Genomic DNA, 19,604 nt, shown 5'->3' on the forward strand with positions numbered 1-19,604 from the left:
AAATTCTCGTAGAATTTACTAATAAAAATGGTTTTAAAAATGAATTTCAATTAAAATTTTAGATTATAATTAAATATTAAAAGCATTATAACGTGGATTTTTAAAAATAATTAAATTTTGAAAACGTTTCAAAATAAAATCATTGAAATTCTTAATTTTTCATATTTTTGACAAAAAAATTCTGTAGAATTAATTCTTTTTAAAAGTTTAATAGGATTTTTATCGAAATTATATTAAATTTTTATTGTTTAATATAATATTTAATTGCACAATTTCCGAATAATTGAAATTTGGTAAAATTAAATTGTAAACGAATGAATTTGAAAATTCTCAAAGAACTTTTTTAAAAATTATTAAAAATAATGCGGATTTATTGATGAATTATAGTTAAAAACTAGAAAAGAATTCAATTATTTAAAAATTTGTTACTAAAATTCTTTATGAGAATTAAATTTTGAGAAACATTCAATTATTCAATAAATTATTTACTTTTGCATTTAAATAATTAAATGCCTGTAGAATTTTCTAATAAACATTGATTTTCATTTCATAAAAATGAATTTCAGTTAAAATTTTAGATTATAATTGAATATTAATAGCAAGATAGCGTGAATGTTTAGAAATAATTGAATTTTGAAATTAATTTTTTTGTAAAAGTTTAATTGAATTTTCTTTTATATTATTTGAAGTTTTTATTTTCTAATATACATTTAATTAAAGAATTAAAGAATATTTGAAATTTCGTGAAATTGAATATTGTAAAGAAATGGATTTGAAAATTGCCAAAGAATTTTTTCGAAAATTATTAAAAATAATTGATATAAAGTAAAATTGTAGTTAATTTTGAAGAAGTATAATATTCTTATAATATAAAATAATGATTTTATTACTTGGTCATCTTAAATTATTATAAAATATGAAGAAATCGATCACTCCGAGTCAAAGATTCGGAGTTATCGATATCTTCATGTTTTATAGTTATAAAAAATTTTAATGAACTAAAATTTCATTCATTGTAAAAAATAACATCAAAATTGATTATTTTAATCTTTTTGGCGTTAATTTAATCTGCACTACTTTTTAATACCTCTCACGATTTACTGTGGAATTATTTATTTAAATTGTCCGGCATCGGTGATTGAAACCTAATTTTTCCACAGAGTGGAAAACTCTGATATTATCCTTAGGGAGCCGGTAAATTTGAATAAATTTTAGTCGTTTTTTATTTAAAAAAATTTATAAATAAGAAGTCAATTCGATTAAAATATCCGTCAAAATAAATGGTGGTCACCCCCGGGCCTCTAAGGGTTAAGGGACAGATTTTAAGAAAGTGTAACTGTTAAATTGATGTTAAGATATTAAAGTTTGTATTTGAATCCTTTACAATTAGAACCAGAGAGAAAGAATAGATCCAGATGTCTTCAGGGACACTGAAACTTTATTATTCTTAGAGTCATAGACCCAACAAGCGATACCTCCTAGCGGAAAAAGAGAATGCAGTAGATTTTCCTCAAATTGTTTTCGAATCAGCCAAAGTTGACCATTCCTAAATTCATTGACAATTATATTTTCTGAATTTCCCCAAATATTGTTTTGACTCAAACTAAATTGGTTGACTACCGCTTTGTAGAATTTTTAAAAGTTGGCACCTTATTGGTGATCAAACGGTCTCCAATGGAAGTTTTCTTGGGGCGGATATTCTAAATTTCCTGCAAGTGTCCAAGAAAATTCGGTTAGATTTAGAACCTTACTGATGTTCCGGAGAGTTTCTTAGATGCTTGCAAAAAAAATTTCGTGCAGTATGAATTTTTAGTGAATACGGAAAGTAAATTAATTATACACCTACCTTTTTGAAGTATATAAATAAAAATTCAATTTAGAGAAGGAAATAGAAAAAAACATCTTTCTTGTTCAAGTTGTAACAAAGTTTCGATTGGAGTTCTTGTTTAATTGACTTACAATTAAGGCGCTGTAAAATTTTATAATACTTATCCTAATGACCACTTGTCCTAAAATTGATTAAGAGAATTAACAGTTTGAAGAGTTTTCCGTAACTATAATTGACAATTAACAGATTTTTCACTCTCCATAATTCACAATCATCATATAATTTAGAATTCATTTTTTATATAAATTTTAATTTTCATAATTCGTGCGCCGCTAAATATTTATTTCTCATGCCTTATTATTTATCTGATAATTTTTATTTTAGATGCACTGTAATTATTAAACAATAAACCAAAAATCACATATATTTTTAGGTCATGTGGAAATTCTGTTAGATTTGCATATTTGTAAATTATATATATTTGTAAATTAGGTTAAATAAATATTTTACGAAACATAGTGTTTGATAAATGAAAATAAGGATAAACGTGTTTCACTACAAAATATATTTTACGATATAAAGTCAAATACGAAAAATTTTTTTTGTAAATTATTAATAGGCTTAATCAAAATTCTAACAAATGTTTCTTCGTTTATGAGATAATTATTAATTGATAAATATGACGAAACATAATGTATTCAATAAACAAATAAATTAAAGGTAGTTTGGAATTAATTATTTGAAAGCTTTATTAAATTCCGTATATATCCAACAAAAGCCAGCTCATATGAAGTATTCTGGATTAATAATGCTTCCTAATGAAAGCATTTATTGAAAATTTTCCAACTCGACTCAGGAATTCAAAAATTAAATTTTTTGCAAATTTCATTCCGTGTTTGTATTTGTAGGTAAACATTACATTTTCATAAATATTTTGAGTGACCGAATTATTGATTTGACGCTGATGTCGAAGTAATGCAGTCCTTAGAAAAATAGAAATGTGCCTCGTAGTAGAAATTATGTCCTTGAATGAACTAAGACAAGACTCGAAGAATGCACTTGGTACTTGAAGAGATTTTCTGGACTGAAGTCGAAAAACTAACTCGATGACAGTACACAACTAGTTAACTTGGTTACTGTTTCTGGACTGACACGAAGAAGACGCAAAGTTGATTCGATGGTAACTTCTGGACTAACTTGAAGGCGTTTTTAAACTTTTAACTTTTATCACCTCTGAGCTCGCCTTTGAGTCAATGTGATAAAATTTTTATTACATGTAAGTTGGGAACCAATAGAAGAATGACAAAATACAGATGAGTAAATTGTAAATTTGTGTTGTGAAAGTTAGCATTAAGCTGCTGCATGCGATGGGAAATTATGTGAATGGGATTCCAAACATATGGTTGGTAGATTTGGGAACTGAGGTAAGAATGGACAGGGAATGTGTGTGGGTGGATAGTGTAAAATGCGTGAGAGAGAGAGAGAGTAAGGGTCAAATGTTAGAAGTAAGAGGGTATGATGGTACGAATGTGAAAAAATTGGAAAAGCTCGTCGTGAATAGGGTAGTGTCAGAGTCAATTGCGGATAATTTTTATCGTGGAATTCAGATATTTTAAAATACCCAATATGTTTCTTTAATGAGTTTTTTTTTTTAATTTAATTGAGTTTTTATAACTGTTTGTGTATATTATTTTACTACGAAAATAACAGGTTTTAATGGAAATTGGAAGTGGATCGCATTTTGCGATTCATTTCTCTGGAAAAAAGCAATTTGATGGATGCCTTTGTTGAAAGTTTGCTTTGTTGTGCAAATTTCAAGGTATATGATACTGATGTAAATCGAGCACGTCGCGTCGCGCCGAGAAACCAAGAACAGCAGTTGATATGAATTGAGAAATATACAGCCTGAGATGGAAGTTACAAGAGGTTTTGAAGTAAGATTTGAGACTGAGAATATTTAATGGAATATAACGGGTGTAGAAATTAGGCCGTGAAATAGGCGTTTAACGTGGCAATGAATTATCGTGCCATGGGGGGGTTGGTTAAGGTTGTCTCATTCTAAACCTCTTGAGGAGCTTACTAGGTGGATGATTCATAATGTAGAATAGCAGGCAATAATTTACAGAAGCGTTGTGAATCGACGTGTATCCAGTGTTAATACATAGAGAAAGGGATATGCTTCCGTTTTCATTTCAAAATATATATTTCATGTAGATTGCTTCATCCTCATCTTGACCGAATTTATTTTTATCAAGCTTACCTAACTTCACGGTATGTTACAACTAAAACAGACGATTTATCGGGCTGATTAAACTGAGACTCTATGGAAAGGGGCTCTGCCAAATTTCTTGGGACACGATAATCCGCGGTGACTTTAGAAGGCACTGACCGGGAAACCTCAATTACCTGCACTATACCCCACACACACGAATGTAAATTCTATGGAGAATAGAAGCTTTCAAACCCATTTCGTGTAGTTGTGATTCTCTAGTCATCTCAAGCAAAGGCTTCTACTGATTTATAATACCTATATGTATATGCATGTTGGTAATAAATCACCTCCGGAACATATTCAAATTAAAAATATATCATCATGTTTAGTATCATTTTACATGAGAATCATAAATTTACGTAGTTTAACGTTTTTTCTTCAAATTATTTATCTAATCCAATAACAAAGAGCAATTCATTAAATTAAAGTAATACAAATAATTTTTTTAGACATTTTTACCAGGTTAGTGAAAGAATTCTAATTTTTAGCTTCAGAATCACGACTTGAATGTATACTATATATTTTACTGGGGGAAAAGTTGAGATGTCTTGAAAGACGTCTTCGTGGGAAGTGAGCTACTATAATATTAATGAACGTCATTTCTGGCGCTCTCTTATATAACCGAAGCAAAAAAGTCGTTTCACCTCTTGATATACATTTACATAAGTTGGAGATTCTTTAAAAATTTTCCATTTGGTAGTTAAAAAGGTTTACACATCCTTTTAAGTTTTTCTTAACTCGCAAAAAAAGTTGGTGAAGTAAAACGAGTTTCTTAATAAACATAAAGTAACGAAAACTTCTATCGCAAACATTGCGTTAAAAAAAAGTATTGGTTTACTAAATGAATTTTAATACTTTAAGATATCGACTATCATCACCTTCTACTAAAACCTAATATTTTCTTTATAAATATAATTAAATACATAATTATAAGTATAACTATAAATACATAACTATAAATATATACCAAACATAAATTAAATCCAAAAAAATTTCCTCTTAGAAAACATTTCTAATCGTCAAAACTAATTTCCCCATTTGAAAAAAATACCTACTTTTAAAAAAATAAAAATACTTGCCACTTTTAAATGTAGATTCAGACATGGCGCATCTAGGAGCAGTGAAGTGTCTGTAAAATGCAAACGATTCAAGGCAAAATCACTCCCCAGAGACTCGATTTGTGCTTCGTCTTCAACTTGAGCAGGGAAATTGGTTGAACTCCAGTAAAGAAGTCGATTTTCAAACAATTTTACATTTTCTTTTTACTTCTACTTCGAGGTGGTTGGCATAAAATTTATTCCAAGATTTTTCAATTTTTTAAAATCCTTAAATCTCACTAACGTCGATGGTTTATTATTTAAATATTGTGATTTAAACCACTCAGGATTCTTTCAATATTTCATGTCCCCTTTCTCTAATATAAAAGATGTGAGAAATTATTTCTCTTGAAAAGCTTATTTTTCTTTCTACTTCATAAATCTTGACAAATTTTTTTTTTTTTTTTTGCACAAATGGAATTATCTTTCTGAGCATTATAATTTTTTCTGAATGTAATTTTAATTTTGTATTTGAAAAAATAATTGTATCAAAAAAGAGAGGAATTATTGTGGTAGGTTGAATTAATTAGTTGAATATAAAATTATACAGAGCTGCATGATTTTTTTAATTTCTGATTTGAAAATCGTTTTTAATGTATTTTTGTCGTGAACACGAGATCCCGGATCCCGAAATTGACTGGAATTTCAAAATTTTGAAAATAGTGTGGGTAAAAACCTTAAAAAGCATTCTTTAGAAGATTTTCAATGTATTTTTTTCTCTATCTTGACGTGCTAGGGACTTTCGTGAAGCGCCATAAATTAAAGTTTAAAATATTTACTTTAAAACCGTATGTAAGACCAAAAAATATATGATTTTGAGAAAAGTTGGGGTAAAGATACAAAAAAAAGTTTTTTTTGTTATTTTTGATATCGTAATGGTTTTCTATGTATTTTTGGTCGCTAAAAACGATCCTGAATTCAAAAATTAATTATCCCGTTAGAATTTTGAAAAAAGTGGGGGTAAAGATTCAAAAAAAGTTTTTTTTGTTATTTTTGCCATCGTAATGGTTTTCTAAGTATTTTTGGTCGCTTAAAACGATCTTGAATTCGAAAATTAATTATCCCGTTAGACTTTTGAAGAAATTGGGGGTAAAGATCCAAAAAAAAGTTTTTTTTTGTTTTTTTTGACATCGTAATGGTTTTCTATGTATTTTTGGTCGCTGAAAACGATCCTGGATTCAAAAATTGATTGTCCCGTCAGAATTTTGAAAAAAGTGGGGGTAAAGATCCAAAAAATGTTTTTTTTGTTTGTTATTTTTGATATGGTAATGGTTTTCTACATATTTTTAGTCGCTGAAAAGGATCCTGGATTCGAAAATTAATTATGCCGTTAGGCTTTTGAGAAAAGTGGGGGTAAAGTTTAAAAAAAAGATATTTTTCGTTATTTTTGACATCGTAATGGTTTTCTATGTATTTTTAGTCGCTGCAAACGATTCTGTATTCGAAAATTGAATATCCTGTCAGTATTTTGAGAAAATGCTTGAAAATATTTTCAATTTAAATTTATTAATATTACAGCTGACATTTCGTATAGTTTCTTAGGTTATTCACCCGGAATTTAACTTCCTCTTGGAATAGTTACACTATACGTTATCTAGATTCCAAGACGTAATTCTCTGTGCAATAGAAAATCGCTCGATACTTTATTACATGAAAGAAAAAAAGAAAAACAAAACAAGTGACGAGAGATTTAGAAGTAGACTGATTGCTACTGTATAATATATTCACGTGGGCAGAAATTCCGACGTGGTTATCTAAAATTTCATTTCGAGGTGATGAATTTCGAAATCCAAGTTCCCTCGAGTGTTAATGTACTGACATATAAAATTAATGTAACCGATTATTTACCCGAATTTTTTCAAAGATGAGTGAATACTTCGTCTTGGATTTCATAGAATTTACGTCAAAAAATTATTATTAAATCTTACTAAGAAAGTATTCTTCTTTACTTTTGTCTACATAAAATTGTATTTATTTTCTTAAGAATCAAAACAAAATAATTTTACCAAATATTTTTCGTTATGTAAAGTCATCACTTTTTTGAAAACCTCTTTCTTTTTCTTTTTTAAATTTCATATTTGAGAAAAGTGAAGTAAAATTGTTACTCCACTTTTTTCAAATATGCAATTTTCCAAGTATGATTTTTTTTTTGAAAAAAAATATAAAAATTCTTTATATTGCAATGAATTCTTTTACTGTTTTAAATTTTTCGACTAAAAAAATTCATATACGGTGTTTTATGAGAAAATCTACGAAGAATATATTTACAACTGAAATCATGTGATTTAGAAAATGTCACATATGGCCTTAAGGACAGTAAAAAAAAATCCACTTTGAAAACGTAATTGAAACAAAATGAAACTCAGAATGAAAACAAAATTAAAATAAAGTGTACAGTGGAAATTAAATTCAACTATGCTTTACCGTATGAAAGGGATATGAAAATAATGAGTACAGAAGTAAAATGAAAATGTTTGTTTTTAATATGAGAAAATTAAGGTTCTTTTTCAAATTGCAATAATAATTAATTAGATTTAATTTTAAAAAATATTTAATGAAATGAAGAAAGATATTTAATTTTGAAATTCCCTTTTGTTAGAAGGATATAACAGCATGTGACTGTTACATCTCTAATGTTACATTTTCGACCATTTTTCTCTGAATATTATTAAAAAATTGAAATTATATTTTGTAAGGAAGTCTAAAATTTAATGAGAAAGGACAGTAAGGTGTAAAAATTTTAATATTTCAAAATTAATTAATATAAAACACTTCTAAAGTGGTTAAAAATTGAGGCTAATTAATTTTAAAAATATTAAAATTTTTGTACCTCACTGCCCTTTCTTATCATATTTAAATTTAATTAAAAACTAACTTCATTTATTATATTTTTTAAGAGACCAATTTGAATTCAAAGTTCATAACTTTGTCTAAAATTAAAGTATTCTTATTTTCCAAACCTGCAAATTTATTTAACTTTATGGACAAATTTTATAGAACAATAAATTAATAACAATTTTTTTCTATAACAATATAAACACAAGTATATTTTTGTAAGATTTGCATAAAAACATAACAAATATGACTAATGGGGCGTTTTTAGGGTCACTGATTACGAATCAATTGTCAGGTTTTAAATATTCAAAATGGCGGATCCAAAATGGCGGAAGATTTTTTAAAAAACATTGAATGCACTTGCAATTCGTTGAAAAATGGATCTTTTTCAAATTAAATTTGAAAAACTCTAAATAAAACGTTAGAATTTAATAAAAGCTTTCTTTGAACTGTTTTTGGCCCACAGTGCAATAAAGAAAATGCTTTTTGGATTAAGTTATAATACTTTTGTCATTAGTCAGGTAGCATCAACGATCTTGTCAAGTGAGATTTTTTCGCTCACATATAACCCACCTGCAGTGAATGAGGCTGGCATCTGTCGGCACATTTCTCATCTTTCTAATATTAATAGTTTCACGCCCCCCCCCACCTTCTTTTTGCTTCTTCATCTTCTTCCTCTCATTCCCCTCTCTTTCATTCCTCATAAGTTTCTCTTTTTCTCTTCAATTTCCAAAATCTCTCTCTCTCTCTCTCTCTCTCAATCTTATATTTTATATCCGTTTTGATTCTGTCTGTCTGACATGTTTTCATCCGAGAAAGTCTTCTCACTGATGGTATAGGTCAGTATCGTTTTTCCTTTCCCTTAAGCTGTAGCGAGGAATGTCGATCGCTGAGCTTCTATAAGTGCTTCAGTCCGAAGACATAAATGTCTCCCTGTTAAGTCAGAGGATTTTATATACCTTTGAGAAAATTTTTAGTACATGCTTGTTATGTGCAAAATAAAAAATGAAATCGTATTTTAATATTATGTATATTGAGTACACTGTCTGACACAATTTTTCATGCGGATGATAAAGTCTATAACTTTTGAAGAGTAGAGTTTAGAATTTTTAAGGGAAAAAGTGGTTCATGAAGATAAAATATTTTTGAAAGAATTTGTTTTAAATAAAAAACTTTCACTTTTATAATATAAATCGAAAATGTCCAATGTCGATTTAACAAAAAAGGAGCGTTTTTTGGAATAGTGCTAAAAATAGTTTTTTGTACTTTTCCGAAGTAAAACATTCAACTCGTCTGAACAGATTATAGAAAATTTTTAAAATATAAAAAAGCTTTGGAGATTATGCCATTTATAAAGATTCGAAAGTTCAGAGGAGCTTTAGTATTCCTCTTTGGGAAATCTGACCACATACAGTAAATATATTATATTTTTTCTCCTTTCGAAATTATACAAAACAGTTATTTTGCTTTTATTTTTGTGAAATACAATATTAACGAAGTTTTTAATTACTGACAGAGATGTGTTCATTAATTATTTTAAAATACACTGGGGATAATTTAAAACGAAATTTTTCAAATCTGGCAATTTTATTATAAAATTGAAGCACTACGAGTCACGTATTAATAATTCAACTGTTTAATGCTTTATTTTTTCCTACTTCTTTTCTCTCTTTTAGCTTTATGTTTAAATTCGCATTCAAATGCTAGACTCAAAGCTTTGAGTTTGTTGTCTTTGGCACACCTGCCCAGTACAATATTTGCGCCTACGTCCTTTCTTAATATTTTGAATTTTAATGAGGCATTGCTTTTTAATCTTAAAATTGCGCGTCTGCAAAGTCCAAGTGTCACAGAATATTACACTTTGTGTCCTTTTCTACCTATTTTACAAGTTGAAATAAAAATTTAAAACTAACATTCATCATTATTATTATTATTATTTATAAATAATACAGAAATTATTTTTTAAATTTATTTTTTCAAATTTGATATTACAGAATCTACAGTTTCATTTATGCATCATATGCAATGCATAAATAAAACTTTTGCTTCTGTAATCTCGAATTTACTTAAAAAAATAATTTCTTTTCTGTTGCAAAGAAATATTTAAATTAAAATAATATAGAAAATTTATGTTATTAGTATTACCGTCAAAATTTTAAAATTATACTTTTCTTTTGTTTTAGGATACGATCATGGGGAGTCACAACAGTCTCAAAACACAGGAAGTAGCCTGGATTGTCTAAATATGATTGTCCAAAGTATCAGTGGAACCGCGTCACCAACGACAAATAATAATTGTTTGTCTCACCATTAAAATAAAAATTATTTTCACAGTATTAGAATATGTAATAAAATTAAGAAATTAGGACAAAATTTATTAAAACTATATTCTTCAACGTGAAATCATATATCTAAATGTTTAAATTATTAGGGTTAATAACAATTTTTTATTAGCTTTATTTAAATTTATTTACTTTTATGTATTATTAAGCAAAAAAGTCTTATCGATCGTGTTTATAAAAAAAAAAGTTTTTTTTTAAACCACGACCGACAAGTCTTTTTACTCAATAATACTTAATAAACGATCACTAACTTCAAATATATATTTATTACTTTCAATTTTTTAAAAATTCTAAATTTTTTGAGACAAAATTGCAATAAATCTAGCATCTAATGAATAAAATCATAAATTATGATCAGTAGACAAGTAATTAATTTCTACAATTAAAGATAATTAAAGATAATAATTTATAAAGAAATTTTTAGTGCAAACTTGTTTTCTATTTAAAATTAGATTAAACTATATTTTATCACGAACGTTATTTAAAATAAATTTGTAAAATAATTTTCTAAACTGTACGAATCCATTGTGTATCTTAATCATTGCAACGTGATTTTAATTTTATACGAATAGTGTAAACTATATTTGTTGTACAATTTTTTCACTGAAAGAAAGTATTGTATGCATGAGAGAGTCTTTTAATATTCGCATAATGTAAATTATGCTTTTTATATAATTGAAAATTTAATTATAATCAAAAAGATGCGAAGAAAAAGTAATAAGAAGAATAGGTAGAGCGTTATTCAGGTGATATTATTTACTTTTGTAAATAATGAGATCAATTATAGTTTCAAAAGAGAATGTAAAGGCTGAAGAATGACGATAAAACAATAACTATATAATATAAAATTATTATTTATAAGAAATGTGGTTGAAATTTAAATATAAAAGACTCGCCAATTAAATTAGATATTTTTGAAAAATATCTACAAACTATTTATAAAAAAAAAACGTGTCAATAAAAAGACAATGTTCAAAATGTTATATCTTTGATTTTTCATTACTCCTTTATTTTTCATTTAGATTATTTAAAACTCAAATGTTTCGGAAAATCTGAATTTTAAAAAATACTTTTTTGCATGCAGAAACATTTAATTTATGTTATTTTAAATTTTTTTTTAATTTTTAGGGTTAAATATTGTAGAAGAGTTAAAAATATCTATGTATTATAAAATGTTTCGATTTAATACTGTATAAATGAGAAGAGAATTAATATTTACAAATTTTTCCACTAAAAGGACTGTTAAAAATTAAAACATTTATTTTAAATTAAAAATAAATACATTCATTTCACACGCTCATAGAAGTTATAATAAACACCCTTGCAAAAGTACCTTTATGTTTCATGGCAAATTGCGTTTATGACTGTTTAGACAGACCTCAAATCATAAACTGGTTTCTTAAAGCGTTCACTCTCAGCTGAGTAATTATACATTTTAATTGAAAAATAAATTTTTTCACTAGGAATTATAAATAAATTGTTTCATTAATATTCAAATTGATAGCAATTAATCTAAATTTAAATTCAAATTATTAGAAATCTAATTAATAATTAATAATTAATATTTTTTCCACTATTTAAAATTTCTTCTTCCAAAGTACTTTACAATTATGAGAATATCTACATTTTAGTACGACTATGAAATTATTGTTAAATGAATAAATAATTATATTATATACATATAATTTTGTATAAATGTTTAATTTCTTTATTTATAGGTTGAATTATTACAGAACTGGAGTAGGAGCTAAAACCTTTCAATCCCGGTACTGGTATCAAAACGCCGAGTTCCAGGCGTACCTTAGGTACAACCCGGACCGCCCACAGTCGCTATCACGTTAATTTTCACTATTTGTTGACAATAATTTAAATTTAATTTCTAGACATTTTACAAAAAATTGCAAACATTATCAACTTGTGAAATATACATATTTCTTATTACTAGGTATATTGCGCCAAACGATAAGATTGTGAAAAACCGAGAAATAAACATTTTTATTCAGTTGACATCAAAGTGATTCGAAAATACTTCGTTTTTTAGTAAGTAAAAACTGTTGGAATTTATATTTTCTTAAATGAATATTTATAATAATTTTGTGTAATTCAAAGTAAGAATTTAAACTGTATTTATTGAAATAGTGCTATGTTTATATTGCATTGTAATAAAGCCGCAATTAAGATCCAATACTGATTGTTCTTGAAGCAATATTGCCTTCAAATATTTTAGCAAAATTGCTGGTAACATTGCTTCAGGTCAAACACAATGCATTAGCATTATGCTTCTTAATTGTGTATCTTAATATTGCGTTGCAATATGAACTCCTTATTTCTGTGTAATGTTTGCCACCATATTGTTGTGGAATAATTCTGCAAAAAAAGGACGCAATTTTTTATATACCCACCTTAATGCCATATTGCCTCACGATATTATTAAATATTTGCAATAATTGTAATATATTTAATATACTTGTAATATATTTTAATATATATTGTATTGTTGTTATAATAATTATAGTACTATGATGATTTGCGTCAACAGTTTTTTTGGAACTTAAGTATCGAATCGAAACTTGAAATTTTAAAGTCGTTAAAGTATTTCTTAGTACAAGCGTACAAGAAACATTTTTAACCAACGAAAGTACATATATAAGATAAAATTTCGATAAAGTATTTCCAGCTGTTAAACATTTTAATATTTGAACAATAAAAGTGTAGATAGTACAAGTTATTGAAACCTGTTGGCGTTTTGTAAAAAACAAATTTATTGCCATATTTAAGAAAGTCGTTGTTAGCCCAACATTGTTACCATTTTTCTGGTACCCTATTGGGCTCTTTTATTTTGAAGCAAGGATTCTAAACAGGAGAAAATCCGTCAACGATTTTGAACAGAAACTGTTGAGGAAGAAAAGTCAGAAAGACCCAACTTATCCCTCGAATTTCTAGGGTGATGCTACCGGGTCGATAAAGAAAATTTATCTATTACATTAAATATAATTTTTTTATTACAGATTTATTGTGCATTTAATTGCAACGATTTCTTAAGAATACTGCATTGCTACTATCTCAAATGTTTGCAAACATTCACAAAATGATGACCTATCATTCTCTGTGCAATTACTTCGTTACTTTCTTCATTGTAACAATGTGGATTGGTACTGTCGTGATTAGTATGAATGTAACGGAAGGTAAGATAAAATACTGTTTTTTAATATTTACAAAAAACTCTACAAAGTATAATACTGACATATTTATAAAATCATTTTTAATTATTTTTTGTTACAGAGGAGTTTAGAAAGTACGGAATTGGTATGTAACATATTCATAGAAACTTATTTAACTGCAATTCTAAGTCTTATATTAATAAACGGCATAACTTCTTGAAAACCATACATGGAAAAATTTTCATTTAGTAATTAAAGTCCTAATCAAAGAAACGGTTTTAATTTCTTTAAACTAAAAATCATCCAATAAATAAAGAAGTTATAAGTCAAATTTTTTCGAGGAACATTCTCGTCATTTTTATACGAATACGAAATAGTTGCAAGATAGTATAAAATTGATATCTTCCTATTGTTTATACTTTAAACTCTAAGTCGCAATTAATAAAATTTGTATTTTTGTCACTGTATTCCAAATTTACATAGATTTTTAGTAAAATTTAATGAAGAAAATTTTTTCTATGTAAATTTTTATTAGAAAATTTTATAAGAAACAAAATTTACACAAAAGAATAAAAATAGTCATTAATAAAATTTTCTATAATTGTTTCAGAATTTATGGATTACGGTATGCGTAATTTATATTATTTGTATTAAAAATTACCCACAACACTAAAATTTGCATTAAAAAACAGTTCTCTTCATAACTAAACCGAAAATTTGCATTAAAAACTTACAAAAAGTTTATAATCAATTTTTATAAACTCTCATTAATCCCTTACTCTTACAGATGAATCAGTAAATGATGCTATTGGTAAGTAAAGTTTTCAGTATTCACAACTATTTAAAATTTTTAATATCTCAAAATTATTAGTAAACATCTTAATTTTTTAGAAGCATAAATTTCCCTGCGAACAAAAAAATATTTACGTTCGAGGAACGTTCCTACATCGTTTCATTTCTGCTAAATTAACATGTTGAAAACGTTTCATGTCATAAAAATGTTTTTAGAATATTAAAGGTTTTTAAAATGTTAATCTGTCAGACAAGAAACGTTTTAGAAGCGTTTCCTCTTGGAAATTATAAGTAACCCAGAAATTAAATTTCTTTTAATGGGTAACTAGTTAAAAAAAAATTTTAAGTCAATGTTTAATAGAACAGAATATAAGGTATTAATTTTTTCCTTAACTTATAAACTCTGAATATTAATTTTTTAGATACTCTTCAATCAGCTAAGAATGGAACTTTAACTTCTTTTCAGGTTTCTATAGTCATAATTTTTATAATATAATTGTCTAATTTTCGTCATGACTTTGATTTTCTGAAAAGTTGTTAAATAAAATACTAAGACTGTTACTTCCTCGGTGAAAATGATTCATACACAATAAACATGTTTTTACAAAGTAACCTAGAATTATGATTGTCAAGTCAATTGTGTAAAAAATTTCTTACAAATAATTATTTTAAAAAATGCACTGCAAAAAATGATGTCTTATTTGTGTCATAATAAGAGTTTCCAGGGATAATGTCTAAAAATAAGTTACCTGTTCCTGTAGTGTACAGATAGTTTTGTATAATGGAAATAATTATTAATTTTCATTGATTTATTTTTATAGGAGGAATTATTACAGAAATGGAATATTGATGTAAATATTGAAGATTTAAATGTCATTACGGAAAAATTTATTAATACACCAACAGGAATGGCAAGAAAATTAATGATGTTGATATTAGGTAAAGATATATTATGTAAAATGACAATAAAAGGATCACGCAATTTCCGAGAAAATCATAGTTTCATACCTGAAAATGTTAGCAATTTTGTCTTTGGTGAGTTTTTTACTAAAAGGAATATTAATTTTTTTATTCTTGTACAAGTTAAATAATTCGATTTCAGAATATGTGAACTTACATGCCAGATCAAACATTACTTATTCAAAATATGTAAAAGTAATACGAGATTTATGCAATTATTCACGTTACGAAAAAAGAGGTAATCTACAGTACTTAAAAAATTATAACTTTCAACATTGCTCCCAATACTCTTTGTGATATTAACTCCTTCATTCTAACAAGATATTTCTATAATATAAGTAAACGAATATATGATTGAAAATTAAAAAAACAAATATAGGTCAGTGCCGAAAACTGAACGCAAAATTTGATTAGATTAATAAAACAGAATTTCCAATAAAGCATGTAAAATAATAAATTAAGTACAAATGAAATAGAATTAATCTTATTTTCCTGAATTTCAGGGAATCATGGCAGTTTAAATTCATTGCAGGTTTTGATTTTCAATATTTCTAGAACATATTTTTGTTATTTATCATTCGACTTTGTGGAACACTGCAGTTTTAGCATGACTTTCCGCTGCTTCTACAGTTTTCCAATGCTTAAACAGCAGTGTACTCATGTCGAAATAACCTACTATAATAGCATTACTTTGCGACTAAAACGGCCGGCACTGTGCATCTGTGACAGATATTAACTGGGGTTCGATTCCTCACAGATGCAAAGTGCATTCGTACACGCAGTAGCTTATTATCTTTCATAGCCAAATTAATTAATTTTGATAAATATCGACAACCATATCGGTATAATTATTGTAAGAAACACCTAACTCTAAACCAAAGAATTTAATTGGCGTCTAATAGATGTCACTATTGGCTAATAAAGTCGAAATCTTCTATCGTAATTATGATTCTCAATCAGCAAAAAATTTCAATATCATCTTGTATAATATTGTTTAATTTTCTTTGATTTATAGGCTGAATTATTAGAGAAATGGAATATTGATGTTAATATCGAAAAGTTAAATGTCATATCGAATAATTATATTGATAGACCAACATTAATGACAAGAAAATTAATGATATTGATATTAGGTAAAAATAAATTATGTAACATGACAATAAGAGGATCACGCGCTTTCTCAAAATTTAAATTTATACCTGCCACTGTTAACAATTTGGTCTTAGGTAAGTTTTTTACAAAAAGAAATAATAATATTTTATTTTCTTATTTAAGTCAAATAATTTGATTTTAGATTTCGTGAACTCAAGTACCAGATCAGGCATTACTAATTCAACATATGTAAAAACAGTAAAAAAATTATGCTATGATATACGTAAGGGAAAAAAATCTGTGCAAGTTAGAAGAGGTAGGCTTCAGTATAAGAACAAATGTTTAAAAAATTAAAATACAAAACATGCAAACAATTCTAATACTTTAGTTGTAAAAAGTGAAATAATATGAAATTATAAGAACATAGTATTTTCCGATAAAGGTAACGATATTTTTTCTTTTATTTCAAGGGAGCGCGTTACATACTTTGAATTTTCATATGAAAAATTTTTTATTTTTAGTAAAAATGAATACAATTAATTAATCTAATTTTTAAAATATTTTACAGTTTCAGGGGACGAAAGCGAGGACGAGGAGGATCCTGATATTTCTGACGGTCAATAGAAAAAATCGCTCTAATGTATGTTACAATTTCTACGAGAAGGGAGAGGGGTTATAATTTTCAAAAAAATATCTTAAATAGTTTGTGATTGACCGTATACGAACATACAATACTTTCAGTTTCAAAATTTCGACTTTTTTTACATATTCATGTATTTCTCAAAGAGTAATAAACATATATTGTAAAATCTCGCAATGTATTTGTAATTTCCTCTTTTCGTTTTTGTATATGAACAGTTGTATATTGAAAATAAAATATAAAAGTAATTATTGAGTAAAATTTTCTTCTCTTATTTTATTTCTTTCGGTGTGTATTTTTCTGATAGGACTGTGATTGCTGTGAATCATTTTTTTGGTACAAAGTCATTAAAAGTCTGTCTGAGGGCTCGCAGTTCGCCTTAAAACTTGATAACGGTGCTCCATTTCTTTTAGGTCTTGATGGAATCTCTATTCTTTTCTAAAGTTTCCTAAAATTTTTAAGGAAGTTCATAAAATTCTAGTTATTTTACTTAAGTGAGTTTTAATTCTATAATATATTTACATTTTGTAATGCAATAGGGAAATGTATAAATTTTGTGTTATTTTTATTCTTTTTGAATGAAATTTTACGATTCAGAATAAACCAGAAGATGATTCTACAATCTGAAAACAAAGGCCTTAAGGCTAATTCTTATGGTTGTCGGTTCACCAACGCCTGGAATAGTTTTTTTTATAAAACAAATAGTTAAAGTATCCACTTTTGTTAAATAAAACAATTTTACTAAAATATCGATCTTTCTAAACTTAATTCAATGAATAAATATCACGTTGATTTGCAGTCAAACAATGCGCATAATTTACATCAAGTTTAACATCTAAATTAGAATCCTTTTCACCCTATGGGATTTAAAGGTGCTAATTCTAAAGAGATTTATGTACATTAAATTTAAATTATAATTTATGTTTCATATACTCTTCAAAATAAAAATTAAATATTTTTAAATTTTTAAATTTTTTCAAAATTTTCAAAAAGTTGCGTTCGTAATATTTATAAATAAATGAACTTTAAAAGTTTTTAATCTGAAAGTTTATAAAATTTCAATTTTTAATTAATTTAATTAGAAATGTTAAAGAACTTGGATTTTTGAAAAAATGTTAATAATTCAAATTCTTCTTGAAATTAGTTAAATTTGTCAACATATATTTATTTAATTATTAATTTCAAATAAAAGAAACACGATTATTGCAAAAACTTGAAAGAAATTGTTCATGTAAAATTCAATTACTTTGAAAATTTTTAATTAAAATTATTAAAGAATAACTATTACTTTCAAAAAAATTCAAATAAACATCTTCAAAAGAATTTAATTAGGATTATCAAAAATTACAATAAAATTCTTCTCAAAAATTCAATTATATTTTCATAAATAATAAAATTCTACGAAAAAATTCAATTATTATCTAATTTTTTGATAAAATTCTTTGCAAGAATTCAATGATTTACAAATTTTATTTTGCAATAATTCAATTATTTTCATAATTAATATAAAATTTTTACAGAGATTCAATTATTTTCGTAAATAATAAAATTCTTTTTTGGAATTCAATTATTTTCATAAATAATAAAATTTTTACAGGAATTTATTTATTTACAAAAACACAATTTTCATAAAATATTTCGAAAAAAATCAATTATTTAAAATGATATGTATAAAATTCTTCGCTAACATTCAATTATTTAAAAAAATTAATAAAGTTCTTCATAAGAATTCAATTATTTTTGAAAATTTCAAAAAAAATTCGTCGCAAGATTTCAATTATTTTTATAAATCTTAATAAAATTTCTTGCATAAATTCAAGTATTTAAAAAGAATTTTGATAAAATTCTCTGCAAAATTTCAATTATTTTCAAAAATTTTAATTGATTCAATGATTTTCAATATCTTCTTTTTTAACAAATTTACCAAAAGAATTCAATTAAGTATAAAAGAAAATTTTAATAAAATCAAATTGTACTCAAACATTTAATTATTTTCATAAATAATAAAAATTTCACAGAAATTCAATTATTTACAAATTCTTTATGAATTCCCTCGCAATAATTCAATTAATTTCATAAATAATAAATTTTTTTTTAAAATTCAATTATTTTTATGAATAATAAATTTTTTTTAGAAATTCAATTATTTTCATAAAAATAATAAAGCTTATCGCAGAATTTTAATTATTTTTAGTACAATTTTAATCGAATTCCTGGAAAAATGTATAATATATAATTATTCTTAAAAATTTGATTAAAATTCGTCAAAAGAATTCAATTATTTAAAAATTTGTTGATAAAATTCTTTATAAGAATTAAATATTAAAAAACATTAAATTATTCAATAAATTATTTATTTTTGTATTTAAATAATTGAATAATTTTGAAAAGATTTCAAATTAAAATATTTGGAAATTTGAATTTTTTATACTTTTAACTGGTAATTCTAAAGAATTATTTTTTTGGAAAAGTTTAATGAAATTTTTTTTTAATTTTTTGTTTTTATTTTCTAATCTATATATTTAAAATAGTTGATTTAATAGAAAAGATTTTTAGTTATAAATTCTAGAAAATAATAATTGAAT

The 19,604-nt window shown here is 25.6% G+C and overlaps 2 protein-coding genes across 4 annotated transcripts in view; both read left to right on the plus strand.

Moving 5' to 3' along the window:
* The window catches only part of LOC122510524 (transcription factor SUM-1), a 77,684-nt gene extending 66,405 nt beyond the window's left edge, over positions 1–11,279 (plus strand). The window contains exon 5 of the mRNA XM_043625247.1: positions 10,216–11,279. Coding sequence (XP_043481182.1) covers positions 10,216–10,346 — 131 coding nt within the window. The 3' untranslated portion in view covers positions 10,347–11,279. The remainder of the gene's footprint in view (positions 1–10,215) is intronic.
* Positions 11,280–12,263: 984 nt separating this feature from the next.
* On the plus strand, positions 12,264–17,196 carry LOC122510521. 3 transcript variants are annotated; one of them, XM_043625241.1, is made up of 12 exons: positions 12,264–12,414; positions 13,383–13,559; positions 13,657–13,680; positions 14,146–14,160; positions 14,323–14,346; positions 14,750–14,793; positions 15,149–15,362; positions 15,430–15,525; positions 15,791–15,819; positions 16,303–16,513; positions 16,582–16,695; positions 16,948–17,196. In XM_043625241.1, the coding sequence occupies exons 2-12, from the start codon at positions 13,442–13,444 to the stop codon at positions 17,001–17,003; spliced, it is 945 nt and encodes a 314-aa protein (XP_043481176.1). In that variant the 5' UTR covers positions 12,264–12,414; positions 13,383–13,441; the 3' UTR covers positions 17,004–17,196. The 3 variants fall into 3 exon arrangements, with proteins under 3 accessions (XP_043481176.1, XP_043481178.1, XP_043481177.1); XM_043625243.1 differs by lacking the exon at positions 12,264–12,414 and adding an exon at positions 12,430–12,482; XM_043625242.1 differs by lacking the exon at positions 12,264–12,414 and adding an exon at positions 13,163–13,282.
* Positions 17,197–19,604: the final 2,408 nt, after the last annotated feature.

This window comes from Leptopilina heterotoma, unplaced genomic scaffold (genome assembly GCF_015476425.1).
Source record: "Leptopilina heterotoma isolate Lh14 unplaced genomic scaffold, ASM1547642v1 Lhet_7, whole genome shotgun sequence".
Lineage (NCBI taxonomy): Eukaryota > Metazoa > Arthropoda > Insecta > Hymenoptera > Figitidae > Leptopilina > Leptopilina heterotoma.